Source organism: Anabrus simplex, chromosome 3 (genome assembly GCF_040414725.1).
Source record: "Anabrus simplex isolate iqAnaSimp1 chromosome 3, ASM4041472v1, whole genome shotgun sequence".
NCBI classification, from domain to species: domain Eukaryota; kingdom Metazoa; phylum Arthropoda; class Insecta; order Orthoptera; family Tettigoniidae; genus Anabrus; species Anabrus simplex.
The window spans coordinates 343,490,212-343,508,548 of NC_090267.1; the positions used below are offsets into that span (position 1 = coordinate 343,490,212).

Consider the following 18,337-nt stretch of genomic DNA (forward strand, 5'->3'; position numbering starts at 1 on the left):
TGTTGATACTGCTACACGGCTGAAAGCAACGGGAAACTACAGCCGTAACTAAATCTCGAGGACATGCAGCTCTCTCTGTATGAATGATGTACTGATGATGGCTTCCTCCCGGGTAAAATATTCCGGAGGTAAACTAGTCCCTCATTCGGATCTCCGGGTGGGGACTACACGAGAGGGGGTGATCATCAGGAAGATGGATACTGACATTCTGCGAGTGGGAGCGTGGAATGTTAGAAGTTTGAATCGTTGTGGTAGGTTAGAGAATCTGAAAAGGAAGATGGATAGGCTAAAGTTAGATGTAGTTGGTATAAGTGAAGTACGTTGGCAGGAAGAACAAGACTTTTAGTCAGGCAACTACCGAATTATCAACACAAAATCAAACAGGGGAAATGCAGGAGTTGGTTTAATAATGAATAAGAAAATGGGCAGCGGGTAAGCTACTACGACCAGCATAGTGAAAGAATTATTGTCGTCAAGATAGACACCAAACCAATGCCCACCACAATAGTGCAGGTCTATATGCCTACTAGTTCAGCGGATGATGAAGAAATCGAAAGAATATATGAGGAGGTAGAAGATTTAATACAATATGTAAAAGGTGACGAAAATCTAATTGTGATGGGAGACTGGAATGCAGTGGTAGGCCAAGCAAGAGAAGGTAGTACAGTAGGAAAATTTGGATTGGGACAAAGGAACGAAAGAGGAAGTCGGCTGGTTGAATTCTGCACTGATCATAATTTAGTCCTTGCCAATACTTGGTTCAAACACCACAAACGACGGCTGTATACGTGGACGAGACCTGGAGACACTGGAAAGTATCAAATAGACTTCATTATGATTAGGCAGAGATTCAGAAACCAGGTGTTGGATTGCAAAACTTTCCCAGGAGCAGACGTGGACTCTGACCACAACTTGTTGGTCATGAAATGCCATCTGAAGTTGAAGAAATTGAAGAAAGGAAAGAATGCAAAAAGATGGGATCTAGACAAGTTGAAAGAAAAGAGTGAGAAGGATTGTTTCAAGGAACATGTTGCACAAGGACTAAATGAAAAGGCTGAAGGAAACACAATAGAGGAAGAGTGGAGAGTCATGAAAAATGAAGTCAGTAGGGCTGCTGAACAAATGTTAGGAAGGAAGAAAAGATCAACTAAGAATCAGTGGATAACTCAGGACATACTACACCTGATTGATGAACGAGGAAAATACAAGAATGCTAGAAATGAAGAGAGTAGAAAAGAATACAGGCGATTAAAGGATGAAGTGGATAGAAAGTGCAAGGTAGCTAAGGAAGAATGGCTGAAGGAGAAGTGCAAGGATGTCGAAGTCTGTATGGTCCTGGGAAAGGTAGATGCTGCATACAGGAAAATCAAGGAAACCTTTGGAGAAAGGAAATCTAGGTGTATGAATATTAAGAGCTCAGATGGAAAGCCACTTCTAGGGAAAGAAGACAAAGCAGAAAGATGGCAGGAGCATATCCAACAGTTGTATGAAGGCAAAGATGTAGATAATTTGGTTCTGGAACATGAGTCTGTTGATGCTGATGAAATGGGAGACCCAATTTTGAGGTCAGAGTTCGACAGAGCTGTGAGTGACCTCAATAGGAACAAGGCACCTGGAATTGATGACATTCCCTCTGAATTACTGACTGCCTTAGGAGAAACCAGCATGGCAAGGTTATTTCATTTAGTGTGCAAGGTGTATGAGACAGGAGAAGTCCCATCCGATTTTCGGAAGAATGTTGTTATACCTATTCCCAAGAAAGCCGGTGCTGACAGGTGTGAAAACTACCGCACCATTAGTTTAGTATCTCATGCCTGCAAAATTTTAACACGTATTATTTACAGAAGAATGGAAAAACAAGTTGAAGCTGAGTTGGGAGAAGATCAATTTGGCTTCAGAAGAAATATAGGAACACGTGAAGCAATCCTGACTTTACGTCTAATCTTAGAGGATCGAATCAAGAAGGACAAGCCCACGTACATGGCATTCGTAGATCTAGAAAAGGCATTCGATAATGTTGATTGGACCAAGCTATTTATGATTCTGAAGATCAGATACCGAGAACGAAGAATTATCTACAATCTGTATAAAAATCAATCTGTAGTGATAAGAATCGAGGGCTTTGAAAAAGAAGCAGCAATCCAGAAAGGAGTGAGGCAAGGCTGCAGTTTGTCCCCTCTCCTTTTCAGTGTTTACATAGAACAGGCAGTAAAGGAAATCAAAGAGAAATTTGGAAAGGGAATCACAGTCCAAGGAGAGGAAATCAAAACCTTGAGATTTGCCGATGATATTGTTATTTTATCTGAGACTGCAGAAGATCTCGAGAAGTTGCCGAATGGTATGGATGATGTCTTGGGTAAGGAGTACAAGATGAAAATAAATAAGTACAAAACAAAAGTAAAGGAGTGCAGTCGAATGAAGGCAGGTGATGCAGGAAATATTAGATTAGGAAATGAAGTCTTAATGGAAGTAGATGAATATTGTTACTTGGGTAGTAAAATAACTAACGATGGCAGAAGTAAGGAGGACATAAAATGCAGACTAGCACAAGCAAGGAAGAGCTTTCTTAAGAAAAGAAATTTGCTCACTTCAAACATTGATATAGGAATTAGAAAGATGTTTTTGAAGACTTTCGTGTGGAGCGTGGCATTGTATGGAAGTGAAACATGGACGATAACTAGCTCAGAAAGAAAGAGAATAGAAGCTTTTGAAATGTGGTGTTACAGAAGAATGCTGAAGGTGAGATTGATAAATCGAATCACGAATGAGGAGTTACTGAATCGAATTGGTGAGAGGAGATCGATTTGGCTAAATTTGACGAGAAGAAGAGAGAGAATGATAGGACACATCTTAAGACACCCAGGACTTGTTCAGTTGGTTTTTGAAGGAAGTGTAGGTGGTAAGAACGGTAGGGGTAGACCAAGGTATGAATATGACAAGCAGATTAGAGTAGACGTAGGATGCAATAGTTACGTAGACATGAAAAGGTTAGCACCGGATAGGGTGGCATGGAGAGCTGTATCAAACCAGTCTATGGACTGATGACTCAAACACACACACTTCAATTAAACCATAAAACAACATTCTAATATTAATAACAAAAATAAAAAATAATAAGGCGCCTCCTTTTGTATGCTTACGTTCTTACCTAAGCTATTAATGGGCCAAATACTATATTACGTAATGCTATACAGAGAAACGAAATAAGGGAATCGCAATAACTGTTCCAAGCTAATGTTTCTAATGTATTACAAAAAGCGACTGTGCTTAGAAGTTGATTGTCTCCTCAGGACATAGAGGTAGTTTGTGAATTCGAACCGCAGCAATTTATATCCTACACGATCTCCCACATCCAGATTGTCAACCAACTGAGCGATTATATCTCACTTGCCGAAGCCGGTCGCAAAATCTCCCCTTACCGATGAGGCATGTTACAAGAAAAATACCTACTATTTACCTTCTAGAAACAATTTCCTCTGATTTTTGTTGTTTACGTGTTATGCATCGATCTAGAAATCGGATCTCAGTGATGTCTACAAGCAAAATGCTGTGTATGTATGCTTCTCTAATGAGGCATTCTTCGATTTTAACTAGAGGCCAAATTATGTGTCGTTGAGTGTACGTGTACTGTAAAACAGTGAATAGAGAGTTCAAAACATACCTTCAGCTAAACATCCATTGACAATTTCCGGACCCTTGGCGAAGTACACATCACCTTTATGAGCAGTTTTAAACATTTCCAAAGCGTAGTCATCATCAATCGTGGTTCCATTCATCATACCAAATTCGCTGAAAGCGCAGTACTGCAAACACTGAAAAGAATAAGTGATTCATTAAGATTTTCACAAGGCCCAGAACATAAAACATGATAGTCGTATGGATATAAGTCACATAATACGAGACTAACTTAGATACACAAGTACCTCTTTTATAAACACAAAAAAACACGATAGTGCTAATGAAGTTTCATTAATTTGATTACATAGCAGTTCAGTGGTAATTAATCATTTGGAACAGCCCACCTCAAGCATTAACAAACATTTTCGGTTTAATTTAACGAAAAGGGGTCGATTTCACGGTATGAAGTCGAAAAATATAGAACCAATACTTCCAATTCCAGGCAAAGAGACATATTTGTAACCACTCTATCTCACTTAGTACTGAGGTTATACAAATAATAATAATAATAATAATAATAATAATAATAATAATATCGATGATGATGATTTTACGACCCATGAGCCGGGCTGAGTGGCTCAGACGGTCGAGGCGCTGGCCTTCAGACCCCAACTTGGCAGGTTTGATCCTGGCTCAGTCCGGTGGTATTTGAAGGTGCTCAAATACGTCAGCCTCGTGTCAGTAGAAACTGGCACGTAAAAGAACTCCTGCGGGACTAAATTTCGGCACCTCGCCGTCTCCGGAAACCGTAAAAGTAGTTAGTGGGACGTAAAGCAAATAACATTATTACGACCCAAGAATTCATTTTTCAGTTTACTGTAACGGACTCTTCACTTCATCGGCAACTACTGTTATGAAACTCGCCACGCACATAACCTTTTTTCTACGATTAGTATGGACTTACCCTCTTCATGATATAACTGCATTTTTTCTCCAACTGGAACTTGCATACTTCTGTGAACTTGCATACTTCATACTTTGCATGAACTCTACTCTATTCATCTTCACCATCTTCGATAAACTAACTTCCTTTTTGCCGGCTGACGTCACGTGACCGCCTGGTTTATTCGCGCATGCTTCACTAATCTCTGGAATCTTCCAGATATATTTCTCATTCTACTCCACACTATAAATACCTGGCCTTCCTCTGGAAATATTGAGATGGACTTAGGCCTGTGTGGAGGGAGCAACATCCTACGTCAACTTCGTCCTTAATTACATGTGCCCAGATGTCTTCATTTGCGGGCAGTTCAATTTGCTTCATGATGAGGTATGACAAACTGATTTCTTTACTGTAAATATTTTAAATTGCATTGGGACAGACTTTCCCTGCAAAATTAAACTGGGAGCATGGCATTTCCAGGACGAAATTTCACTTGCCCCTTTGTATTTAAAACTTTTCATTGACGAGTTTCGTAACCACTTTCTTTTGAAGTGTGCGTGTGGTGTATTGGCAACTGTGCGACTTCTACTGTATACACACTTATATTCGTTCAGTGCTTAGGGATATTGTGAAAACTGGTTTAATGGAACTACATTGTGGTTATTTGGCTGTAGAACTACGTCACCTAGTGTTAATCTGTGTGATAACGGAAGTGGTGGTGACCTGCATATAGTATTTGCATTTTGCTCAGATAATTTTTCTGCTGGTATATTTGAATTTGCTAGCTGAACATCTTCCTTTTCTTGTCTTGTCGTTCTGGGTTTCTCTTTTTATTGCAGTATTCATCCTTTCCTTGTTTGTCCCTTTCCTTTCCTGTGGCATTCTTTCTCTTGGATATCTTATCTCTTTTTTTATATAATGTATTTGTAATCCGTGTAAGTGGTTGGGAAAATATTATATTTGTATAGTCCTCCTTTCATGTAAATTGTCAGAGGTTTGATTTATTATTTCAATATATATATATATATATATATATATATATATATATATATATATATATTTATTTCAAAATTTTATATTGGTTTCTGATCTATTTTCACTTATCATGTTCCTTATTCCTCCTTACAGTTTTCTTTAACTTTCCAGGTTATGCAGCATCCTTTCCTTTGCCCAATATCTTGTTACTCAGCACGGCCTCCATTCTTAATTGGATAGTTACTTCATTGCATAAATCGTACTACTTGAGGGGAAACTATTCTTAGATTTTCCCTTAGCACTATTTTACATAATATATGTATATTACTCCCATGGGCCCAGTTATACATGGTAGCAGAGTATATATCGCAGCATAAACTCGAATTGTGTAGTCCATTACTACTTTAAATCTCCACTTTTTTACGGCCTTAGTTGCTTAATATTTTTTTTTCTTGGGTGGTTTAGTATTTCACCTCGCTAGACTTTGCCTTTCTTTTTCTCCTCTTTTTCTACATGGCTTATTTCTCCGACAATTTTTCTCCCTACACTTCCGATACTTCTGATATTTCGTTTGATCCTCATTTCAATTTTTCTGATCCCAATCCTTTTACTAATCTGTCTTATAACCCTTTTGTTACTTCTACATCTTGTACTTTTACTACGACAGTTTCTTCCAGTGCAGGCTCTGAATCTCTACCACCCCCACTTCCACCTAACACCCCTCTCTATCCTGATCTTTCTCTTTTTACTGCCGAGTCGAAACTTCCACTTAACCAGGCACCTCCGCCTTCTGTCGACAAAACTCAATCAGCACAGCACTACACTCCTGATTTGCGAACTCCACCACCATCTCCTTCTCAGCAATATTTTTATGAATCTCCATATCATCACAACCCCTCTTCACATCAACCACTTAATTTCCATATTCTCACTAAATGTCTTGACCAGGTACCCGTCATTCAGTCTACTGATCCTGATTCTTTGACACAATGGCTTTTTTCAGTTCGCAAATTTCTACAAACTGACTTAGCTCTGTTTTCCCAATTGCTTTCATTGCTTTACCCAAAAACATCTGGTCATCTTAGTAACTTTTGGCTTCAATATATGAAGTCCTCTCACGATTGGGCTCATTTTCGTTCAGTTTTACACACTTATTTTTTGCCTTATGAGATCCGACAACAACTCGGTAACAAGTATATCAGACGTCATCAACGTCCCGCTGAATCGGCTTATGATTATCTTGACTCCATCATCGGCTATTCGGACGTGTTAGCTATTGCTCAAACATCCCCAGGAAATCATTTCTCTTATTCGATTTTATGCCTCTCCAGCCTTCCGTCAAGTCATTAATCCCTTTTCGCCACCCACTACTGTTCCTCAGCTTTACAGTATCGCTCAACTAGATGTTCTAAATACCCATAGTAACTTTTCTTATTATTATTCTTCCACTCCACCTCCCCAGTTCAACATTTCAACAATTCGCACACCTTCTACCACTCGTCTACCTTCTCAGGGTAATATCTCTCGTTTCCGTTGTTATCGGTGTCAGGCTATAGGGCACTTAGCGCGCGATTGTACCAATTTTACCTTGGGAAACTTCACTTCCCGTCGTCAGTAGGCAGCTCACGACCTCATGGGCAAAATCTGCCTCATGTTTCTTCAGCATTCTCTTCTGGTACTCAATCACAGTCCTATACTCTTGTACAGTTACATAACATTTCCTCCTTAGCCTTATTAGATTCTGGTTCTGCGATTTCCCTAATCAGTTTCTTTTTTTCCAGCAACTTTTACAAACACATCCTCATCTTCAATTATGCCCTTCTACTCTCAAATGTCTCTCCACATCTCAACACTCTCTTGAAATCGTGGGTCAACTAAAACTCTGTGTTAAAATTTCCAAATTTTCTTGGCCATTTGAATTTCAAGTGGTTAGCAATGGCTCACTCCCTGTCATACTCGGTTATGATTTTTTTGCTCATACTGGCCTTATTTATAATACTGCTATGGCTTCTATCTCATTTTTTTTCAATCCACACGTTCAAATTCCTTTGGTGGACCCCCTTGATTTCCCTATGAACCACGTCTTCAGTCATCAGCATATTTATGCCACTGCTCCCCAACTAGATGCAATTGATGCCTTAAAATCTCAATTAGCTGATGTTATCACTGATAAACTAGGCTCTGTGGTTACTTATCAGGCTCACATTGATTTAATTGATCAAACTCCTGTTCGTTCACCTCCTTACCATCTCAGCCCTCCTCGGATGGCAAAAATGGATGACATTATTCACAAAATGCTTCAGGATGGTACCATTGTTCCGTCCTCTTCCAATTACGCATCCCCGGAATTTCTTGTCGACAAGCCTGATGGTTCTTCGCGCCTGGTAGTTGATTACCGTAAATTAAACTCCAAAATCTTCTATGATTCCTATCCTATTCCTAAAATGCAAAACGCTTTCCACTTTTTTTCTAAAGCTAAATATTTTTCTCTTTTAGATCTCAATTCTGCTTACTACCAAATTCCCTTGGACTCTCGGAGCAGTCGGCTTACTGCTTTCATCACCCCAAATGGCCTTTTTCAGTCCACAAAAGTTCCCTTTGGATTGAACTTGGGGTCACAAATCATGCAGAGATTAGTAGATTCTTTATTCTCAGATTTCAAGTACAAATTTCTCTATCCTTATATTGATGACCTTTTAATCTTTAGCCCAGATTTTGAGTCCCACATGTCTCATCTCCACCAAGTTCTTTCCAGATTACGTTCTATTGGTCTGACAGTTAACCCCTCTAAAATTTCCCTAGCTCAAACTTCTATAAAGTTCTTAGGTCACATTGTGTCACCTCAGGGAGTAGCCGTCGATCCCGAACGTACTTCTGCTATCTCTACTATTCCACCTCCCAAAAATCTCAAACAAATGCGCACCTTTTTAGGCCTGGTTTCTTTCTATCACCGGTTCATCCCTAACTTTTCCCACATTGCTGAGCCTCTCAATTATCTGAAACGTAAAAATGTTCCGTTTACTTGGACTCAATCTCAACAGGATGCCTTTCTTCAGCTTAAATCTCTTTTGATGCATGCTCCCATTCTTCAATTTCCTGATTTCTCCCTACCTTTTGAAATACATACTGATGCATCTAATCTTGCTGTTGCTGGTGTTTTAACTCAGGTTGTTAATGATGTTCCCCTACCTATCGCCTATTTCAGTCGACTTCTTTCTCCTACTGAAAGGAAATATTCTATCTTTGAACGTGAAGCCCTGGCCTTATTAAATACTATTGAACACTTTGCTGAATATTTGGAGCATAAAGAATTCCTTGTAAAGACTGATAATCAGGCTCTCTCATGGTTGTTGCACAATGCACCTAAGATTGGTAGAACTGGCCGATGGCTCATGCGATTGTCCAGATTTAAGTTCTCCCTTACGTTCATTTCTAGCTCTGAAAATTCTGTAGCGGACGCTCTTAGTCGTTTATTTGACACTTCTGCTCCTCTGCTTAGTACCACTGATAATTTAACCCTGGACGTTTCTATGTTGCCTTCACCTTCCTCTGTTAATGCTGTTTTTTCCTTAACAGATTTTCCCCTTTCATTTCAATCTTGTCAGTCGCATCAGCTCACCGATCAGTTCTGCATCCAACTCAAACAATCTTTATCTGACCCCTCTTATCAGGGTCCGTTTACTATTTTTAAAGACCTTTTGGTCTACAAGCCCACCAAGAAAGCTTCTCCTAAAGTGGTGCTTCCACAGCCTCTTCAACCCATGATTTTGCAATATTATCATTCCTCCCCTGTAGGTGGGCATCTAGGCATCACCAAAATGTACAACCGTATAGCCTCTCTTTTCTTTTGGCCTCAAATGCGTAAGTCTATTCGCAACTTTGTTCAAACTTGTGAATTGTGTCAAAAATCTAAACCTTTAAACATAAAGTCTGCTGGTCTTCATTCTGCCCTTCCTCCTACTCATCCTGCCCAAACCTTTTTCATTGATCTAGTTGGACCTATTGTTCGGTCTTCTCGTGGCAACTTGTATATTTTCACCCTGTTGGATGCATTTTCCAAATTTCTAGTCCTCCGACCCTTACGCAAAATTTCTACCAAGATTGCCATCAATTTACTCACTGAACAAATTTTTCCTATTACCGGTTTGCCTGCTAATATTGTTTCTGATAATGCTTCTATTTTCACTTCCGGTGTCTTTTTTAATATGTGTTTTCAACTGGGTATCAAACGTATTTTGACTTCTCCCTACCATCCTCAGTCCAACACCGTGGAAAGGTAACACCGTAATCTCAAAGTTGCTCTATCTATATTTCATAGTTCTTTTCAGAAAGACTGGGATTCTTATCTTTCCTCTTTGGCGTTGGCTTTTAATTCCAGCATCAATAGTTCTACTGCTCAAACTCCGGCTAAGCTCTTTCTTGGTCGTGATCTTCAAACTCCTCTTACCCTAAATTGGGATTTACACAAACTTTTTGAATCTTCTGATCAGCCATCCTCTTCATCACTCTGGAAAGACGCCTCTAATCAATTGCTAAAAGCTCAACAAGTGCACAAAAAAGTTTATAATCCTCGTCATAAGCCATCAAACTTTAAAATTGGCGATTTAGTCCTCGTTGCTAATCATCCGCACAGCTCGGCAATCAATGCCACCTCTGCTAAACTTGCTCTTCGATGGCTTGGTCCATACCGTATTTTGTCTTTCCCTACCCCTGTTACTGTATTTTTGCAATCTACTACTGACTTGTTCGACACTAAGGAACTTCATCTGAGTCAGCTCAAGCGATTTCATCTTTCTTGAACTTCCACATCTTGCATTCCTTTGCACTGTGTTTTCCTTCTCTTGTTATTACCTTTTCTTTCCAAAAAAAATTTTTTCTCTCTCTCTTTTCTGCTTCTACTCTGGAAATGTCTACTGCTCCCAGTGTTATTTTTCTTTGTTTTTTTCTTATTCTTTGTTGTTTGTCTACCTCATCACTTCCTTTTTCTCCCTTTATGGATTTTTTTTCTCTTTCTCCCCCTCCACACAGGTCTCTCCAGTCTCCCTCCAAGCCCAGTCGGCACAGGTTGTAATGGGAGTGTAAATATGCTTCCCAACCATTTTCTTTTTCTCTTTTAAACTTGTTCTTCGTTTTTATTGTCGTTTGTGATATTTACATTAATATATATATATGTATATGTTACTTTCATAACCACTCTCCTCTCCTTACTTTCTCCCCTTGCTAACGCGTTAGCCCTTTCCTTTTTCTCCTTCTTCCCCTACCTCTGTGTGTTTTCCTATTTTTCTGACTAGGCATGTTCTTTGTGTTTGGATATTTTTTCTGCCGCCTTTTGTTTTGTTTTCCAGTACCTTTCCTCTTTGATATACTGTTGCGGCTGCCGTCGACCCCCGCTCCAGCTTTTGGAAGGGCCCTCCATCGCTGTTCCTGGGGCCGTCTCGCCGTCGCCATTCAACTGTATCTTCGGCTTTTCGTCTCCTACCACCAATCTTCACTCTTCAATCATATCAGCTATTTCAACTACAACTACAGAAACTACCAAACAACAACCAACAAAAAAAATCCTTTGGATTTTTTTTCTGGTGCCCGGCGGATAATGTAACGGACTCTTCACTTCATCGGCAACTACTGTTATGAAACCCGCCACGCACATAACCTTTTTTCTACGATTAGTATGGACTTACCCTCTTCATGATATAACTGCATTTTTTCTCCAACTGGAACTTGCATACTTCTGTGAACTTGCATACTTCATACTTTGCATGAACTCTACTCTATTCATCTTCACCATCTTCGATAAACTAACTTCCTTTTTGCCGGCTGACGTCACGTGACCGCCTGGTTTATTCGCGCATGCTTCACTAATCTCTGGAATCTTCCAGATATATTTCTCATTCTACTCCACACTATAAATACCTGGCCTTCCTCTGGAAATATTGAGATGGACTTAGGCCTGTGTGGAGGGAGCAACATCCTACGTCAACTTCGTCCTTAATTACATGTGCCCAGATGTCTTCATTTGCGGGCAGTTCAATTTGCTTCATGATGAGGTATGACAAACTGATTTCTTTACTGTAAATATTTTAAATTGCATTGGGACAGACTTTCCCTGCAAAATTAAACTGGGAGCATGGCATTTCCAGGACGAAATTTCACTTGCCCCTTTGTATTTAAAACTTTTCATTGACGAGTTTCGTAACCACTTTCTTTTGAAGTGTGCGTGTGGTGTATTGGCAACTGTGCGACTTCTACTGTATACACACTTATATTCGTTCAGTGCTTAGGGATATTGTGAAAACTGGTTTAATGGAACTACATTGTGGTTATTTGGCTGTAGAACTACGTCACCTAGTGTTAATCTGTGTGATAACGGAAGTGGTGGTGACCTGCATATAGTATTTGCATTTTGCTCAGATAATTTTTCTGCTGGTATATTTGAATTTGCTAGCTGAACATCTTCCTTTTCTTGTCTTGTCGTTCTGGGTTTCTCTTTTTATTGCAGTATTCATCCTTTCCTTGTTTGTCCCTTTCCTTTCCTGTGGCATTCTTTCTCTTGGATATCTTATCTCTTTTTTTATATAATGTATTTGTAATCCGTGTAAGTGGTTGGGAAAATATTATATTTGTATAGTCCTCCTTTCATGTAAATTGTCAGAGGTTTGATTTATTATTTCAATATATATATATATATATATATATATATATATATATATTTATTTCAAAATTTTATATTGGTTTCTGATCTATTTTCACTTATCATGTTCCTTATTCCTCCTTACAGTTTTCTTTAACTTTCCAGGTTATGCAGCATCCTTTCCTTTGCCCAATATCTTTTACTCAGCAATGCTTGTTGGAGATTTCTAATACCACGGCCTCCATTCTTAATTGGATAGTTACTTCATTGCATAAATCGTACTACTTGAGGGGAAACTATTCTTAGATTTTCCCTTAGCACTATTTTACATAATATATGTATATTACTCCCATGGGCCCAGTTACATTACGGAGACACCGAAATGCTGGTAATTTGTCCCACAGTAGTTCCTTTAAGTGCCGGTAAATCTATCTACACGAGGCTGGCATATATGAACATCTTCAAATGCCACGGCCTGATTGTGATCCGAGGTCTAACCCGCCAACTAGGGCTCAGGAGGCAGCGTTTCTACCGTCTGTGCTACTCAGCCCTGACAGGTATAAACCTTAATTTTCCACACCTCCAGGAGTGTTGAGGAAGTGTATGGGCACGACTTCATTTACAGTAGTCAATTAGTCATCAATTTCGATCATATTATAGGACTCAAGCCACAGCAGAAGTTAATTCTGAACTGAGATCTGGAAGGGGGTTCACTTTCTTTCCTTTAAGTTTACTTACTTGAATTCCATATACCCCTTTACATATTACAAACATATAATAATAGTCAACGGACAAAACTAAATATCAGTGATGAACCAGTGAAAATGAATTAGTCCATGGGAAGCAATTGCCCAAGGAGAATCATTCACTTTATTAGGATATATATAACATATTAGGATAGACTTAACTGCAGTTTAGAGTTGTTTAATTGTGTAATTCTTGCGTATTCCTTTTGGTATTGAGTAATAATGGCAGTTTTCATCCTGTTAGAGTGTTCTAGGATAAATATATAGCACGTCTAAGTAGTATCGTAGTGTAGTATTATATAAATTACCTTATTGTCGTGTGATATTTGTGTGCTAAGCTAGACAATATTTCTTTGTTTCATATTCTTTGCACACAGAATAAGCTTTTATTTTAATTTTATTTTCATTATTCCGTAAAGAAAGACTAAGGAGTGCAAGTGTAGGAAATGTGGGTGTGGCCAGACATTAAGGAGTATGAGAGAAGAGTTGGAGAGTTTGAGGGAGATAATTAGGATTCTCTCAGAGGACATGAAGGAAAGTAGGCCTCCCTCACAAAATGTACAGGATACAGTAGGCGTAAAACAGTGATGGGACGGGGGGTGAATTGTAGGAGACAGGTTGTCTCTAATGCTTTAAGGGGAAGGACATTCCAGGCTAAGCGCTCTATTCAGGATCATCTGTGATAAATCAATACGAGTCACCGCAGGTAGAAAAACAGAGGGAAGATGAGGAAGGGGGAACAGTTGGAATGGTTTCTGAAAAGTGTGGAAGAAGGAAGAAAGGAAGAGGTAGGAAAGGGAAATGTAGAGAAGAGGATAGGAAAAGACAGGTGGAACAATGTCATGGGAGGAGAAACGGGAGAAAGAAGTAACTTCTGTAGCCGTCAGGAAAGACAGTGCTGAGCAGGATGGGAGACGATCAAATGAGTTGGATAGGTCTGAGGCTCTGTTCATAGGAGATTCCGTTGTTAGACATGTGGGGAAAGTGTGTACAGGGAAGGAAAGCAGGGTGAAGTGTTATCCAGGAGTTAGGTCAAGGCACATTTTGAGGAAAGTAGAAGAGAAGGAGGAAGGAAAGAAGAAGGTGGAAGAGTTTCACGTTGGTACCAACAACGTAAGGCAAGCAGATATAAGTACCAGCATCGTTGGAGATATGTGGGATCTGGTAAATGCAGCACGGGTGAAGTTTAAGGAAGAGGATATTGTTATCAGTGGAATACTGTGTAGGAAGGATACTGACTGAAGGGTGATTGTAGATTTAAATGAGACTATGGAGTTGGTATGTGGGAAACTGGGAGTGAGATTTCTAGAACCTAATGGGCGGGTAGGAGATAGGGATCTGCACTCAGATGACCTTCATTTAAATCTCAGAGGTATGTATAAGTTAGGAAATTTGTTTGTGAGGGTTATAGGAAGGTACATTTAGGGAAACGGGGTGGCCTAGGGAGTGGTGATAAGGGTACATGGATCTGGAAGTCAAGTAGGGATGACATAAAAATGTTAGGGTTGAACTCTAGTATTGAAAAGAAACGAATAGAATTATATAATTTAATAGATATATACATACTGTGACCGTATCGGCCATGCACATATTTATTTATGAATTATTTTAGGCAGTGAAAAACTTTTGCTAAGCTCCCTTGTACATATTACAGAAAGTTGCATTAGGTTGCACCTGCTTGCACAACGCTTCTAACTTGGTAAACACGACTCCGTCGTAACTGAAAGAATCCCCAGAGAGAGAGAGAGAGAGAGATGAAAAATGACAAGGAAAGAAAATCAATACTAATATCTCCATCCGCTAAAAAATGGCCGAAACACGGTAATGCCAACGTGCAAGCTTGATTCGTATGGTATAATTTCGAGATATGCATAACAATTAGTAAGGGAAACCTCGGCATGTCATATGTTTTCATAATAGACCTCTGCCAAACTTCGAGTTGTTTATAAAATGTTAACGTGTGGAAAACTACGCGATCATCAGATTATATAACTAGTAATAGCGTACCTACGCTAAGTACGCAGAATCCTTACGGGGGATTCTGTAAATGCATCATTTTGATAATAAATTTTAAATAAACGGCCGATCGATGCAGGTTCCGACATATAACAAGACTACTTAAGAGTCTGAGTCACACATTTGAGCGTATTACCGATTTCATACAACATGTAGAACCATTAATTTTAAAAAAGTGACGCGAAAGATTCAATGCAGACCCACGGTTCGCTAGTGTTCTGACCTTACCTGTATTTGAGAGTGATAATATACATTTTGCAAATACGCGGTGTTAAAAACCTTGTCCAAGTGATAGTATTGAAAGTGTTTAAGTAACGTCACCGCAAGAACTGTGTTACAGTTTTTTTAATTGTGTTTGAGTGACGTAACTTATTTCAGCATCATTAGAGTTGTTACAGGTGTTTGAGTGACGCAACGTATTTCAACGTCATTAAAGTTGTTACTGTGCAGAAGAGGACCCTGGGATTAAGAACGTGCTCAGCAGGAGTAGTAGTGGATTCGAACCTGTGACCCATGTCAGAGCCATGAGAGGCTAAGCTTCGATAAGGGCCTTTTTCCTGGGCCCGAGCCATGGATTTCACGACATGACGATAAGTACAATATAAATTTTTATCTAAATAAATGCACGGTTATGTAATATGTAGATCATATAAATTAGTTTAGAAATGTAAATTGCATGTATTCTTGAATTAAAGAGAGAAATTGTGAGTGGTCTTTATATTGTTTTTATATTCATCTAGATGGGAATTGAAATTCTATTATATGGGCTAAAATTTCTGGCCTAAAATATTTAATGTAATGCATGTACGTGATTTAATGGAAAAATATCAGTAAGTCTGTGAGTGCTTTAGATTAAGTGGGAAAAATGTAGATTTGTATTATTGATAATTTCAAACCGTGATATGTATATTTTATTTTATGGGATGATCAAGCCTATTTTGGTCATGCATGGTGACAGTGTCTTCAAATTGCACTATCGGCTTATAACACGGAGAGAGGAAGGCACTCTCGTTTTAATATAATTTTGCATGATAAGAATATGTAGATGGCTGTATTAATTATATGCGTAACTTGTGACAAGCCTGGACAACGAACAAACGCCCTCCCATTTAGATAAGTGTTTTCCTTTTATGTCAAGAATTTGCCTTTCTGTATATGAGAATAACATTATGGATACATTTAAATCCATATTTGATTTTTTGACTGAGTTCAAACTGTAGGAAAACATAGGCTGAGATATTCTACGTAGTCGGATGGATGTGAACCTGGACATTCTATGTCTATGGATGTGAAATTGAGAAGATGAATAGTGGCTTGATATTGAATTAAAGAATTGTAGCAGGGCAGTGAATTAATAAGCCAGTGGAGCTTTGGAATTTGATATGAGGATATCAGTTGAAATGATATTATTTACCATGAAGTATTTTAAGGGAGACGATTTGGTCTCGCCTTGAGTTGTTGACAAGAAATATTCTGCGGTCGGCCATTATTTGGTGTGATTAGACGTTGCATGATTTATGATTTAGAGAGGGGTGAGTGAGCACTTCCCTTTTCACTGCCAAGTGTATTGTTCAAGCCTGTCCACTAAGACTGAATGCAGGGAGGTTCGCATAAACCCGATTACATTTAAGGGATTCTTTTAACTCTTTCATATTTATTTCCATAAAGAAATGAACTGGAACTCCAGTATTATTATTGATTTGTTGACCTTATGATTAATTGAAAAAAGGGGTTTTAAAGACCCGTCTGTCGATGTCATCCTGGTGATCATCGGTTCGAACTCCAAGGCAGACCATGGATTTTCTTTGTCACACAATATTTCTTTTATGTTATACAGCCAGTTGCATGCGTATATTGTTTATAGTTTGTTTTAAAATATGTGAACATATTTCTTGAATATGCTCCTTGAGTTGTGTTTAACTTTATTTGTTTGGATTTCCAAAACGAGTTCTGTCTCGTTATTTTGTCATCGGATTCATTGTGATGTGGGTTCGATTGCTGGACCCGACATCAGTGAAATTTTATTTTGAGGATTATTTACTTATTTTGTAGTATAGTTAATTAGTTAGGTGACCACTCCAAGTTGTCTCCAATTTTTTGCATAAATAATGGTTTCTTCTAATAGTGAAGAAGGGTTTGTAATGAGAACCGTCGCATTTATAAGGATATTTCTGTTTTTTTTAATTGTACCGATTATTTAATGTAATACTTATTGTCATGTCAAAAAACTGAATGGAACAAACAATTTCGATATTTAATGGATAAATATTAACAAAATATGAATTCATTAATTTTATCAATGAAAGGAGTGACATCTCCAAATTTGTATTTAGTCCATCGGACATTGTATATTTTATTTTCATTATATTAGAATTATTCAGGGTTAATTTCAATTAATCGTGATTTTATCAAGGATTAATAAATAAGTTTATAATTTTTTTTGCCTGTTATTTGCCGGAAAAACATTGCATCCTAATTCCCTCCGTTCATTTATGCCTTTAAGTTAGTTAAGTGTTATGTTATGGTCTTTTGTCGCGAATGCACCATGCCCCTGGGAGGCCGTTGGTTTGATTCTTTGGAACGGAGGATTGCAGTTGATCCTTACACGGTCGAAAGAGCTTTTGCTCACCCATCATTTGAAGTTTATTTTTCTTCGTTTTTTCCCAGATGAGGTGGTATTTGACTCTAGACTAAGAAGGTCCCATACCATCGAACGCCTTGGCGTATGGTGCTATATGGCGGTAGCCCGAAATTATGGGGACTATGATGCTGTCATGTGGTTCTATGGGGCAATGGCGTGGGTGGTAAGGTCGCAGTACCAGATATTGCAAAATGAGTTGAATCATAGCTAAGAAATGATACAACGGATGCAAAAATTTTCTAACGGAACTGGAGTGTGTATCGTAGAGATAGGATAGGAGTGGTAGGAGGGGGAGTATTCATTCTGGTGAAAGAAGAGTGAGTAAGCTACGAAAAAGTTAAAGATGACAAACATGAAATTCTAGGTGTAAGGCCCATCTCTAAAGATAATAGGCATCTTTATATCTTTGGTATGTACAGAACAGAAAAGTGTAGTGCTGACACTGATTCCGAATAATTTCATAAGATAATCAGCTATGTGGGAAACGATATTGAAAGGAACGTGATTGTAGCGGGAGATCTCAATTAACCAACTGTCAATTGGGAAGGTAATGCGAACGACAGGAAGCATGACTAACAAATGGCAAATCTATATATATATAAAATAACTTGTCCTGACTGACACTTTGACGAATTACTAGGGAATAAGGGGGATGAAAGATGGAGAGGTTCGGGAGAAGAAATAATTTGGAGGAATAGGAGAGTGGCAATTTATGACCTGGATAAAGAAATCACAAGGGAGGAAATCCTGAGAGTGATAAGCAGAGC

At 38.7% G+C, this 18,337-nt stretch overlaps 1 protein-coding gene across 1 annotated transcript in view; it reads right to left on the bottom strand.

Moving 5' to 3' along the window:
• The window catches only part of LOC136867323 (general odorant-binding protein 19d), a 95,950-nt gene that overhangs the window by 32,194 nt on the left and 45,419 nt on the right, over positions 1 to 18,337 (bottom strand). The window contains exon 4 of the mRNA XM_067144474.2: positions 3,662 to 3,812. Within this exon, the coding sequence (XP_067000575.2) occupies positions 3,662 to 3,812 (151 nt within the window). The remainder of the gene's footprint in view (positions 1 to 3,661; positions 3,813 to 18,337) is intronic.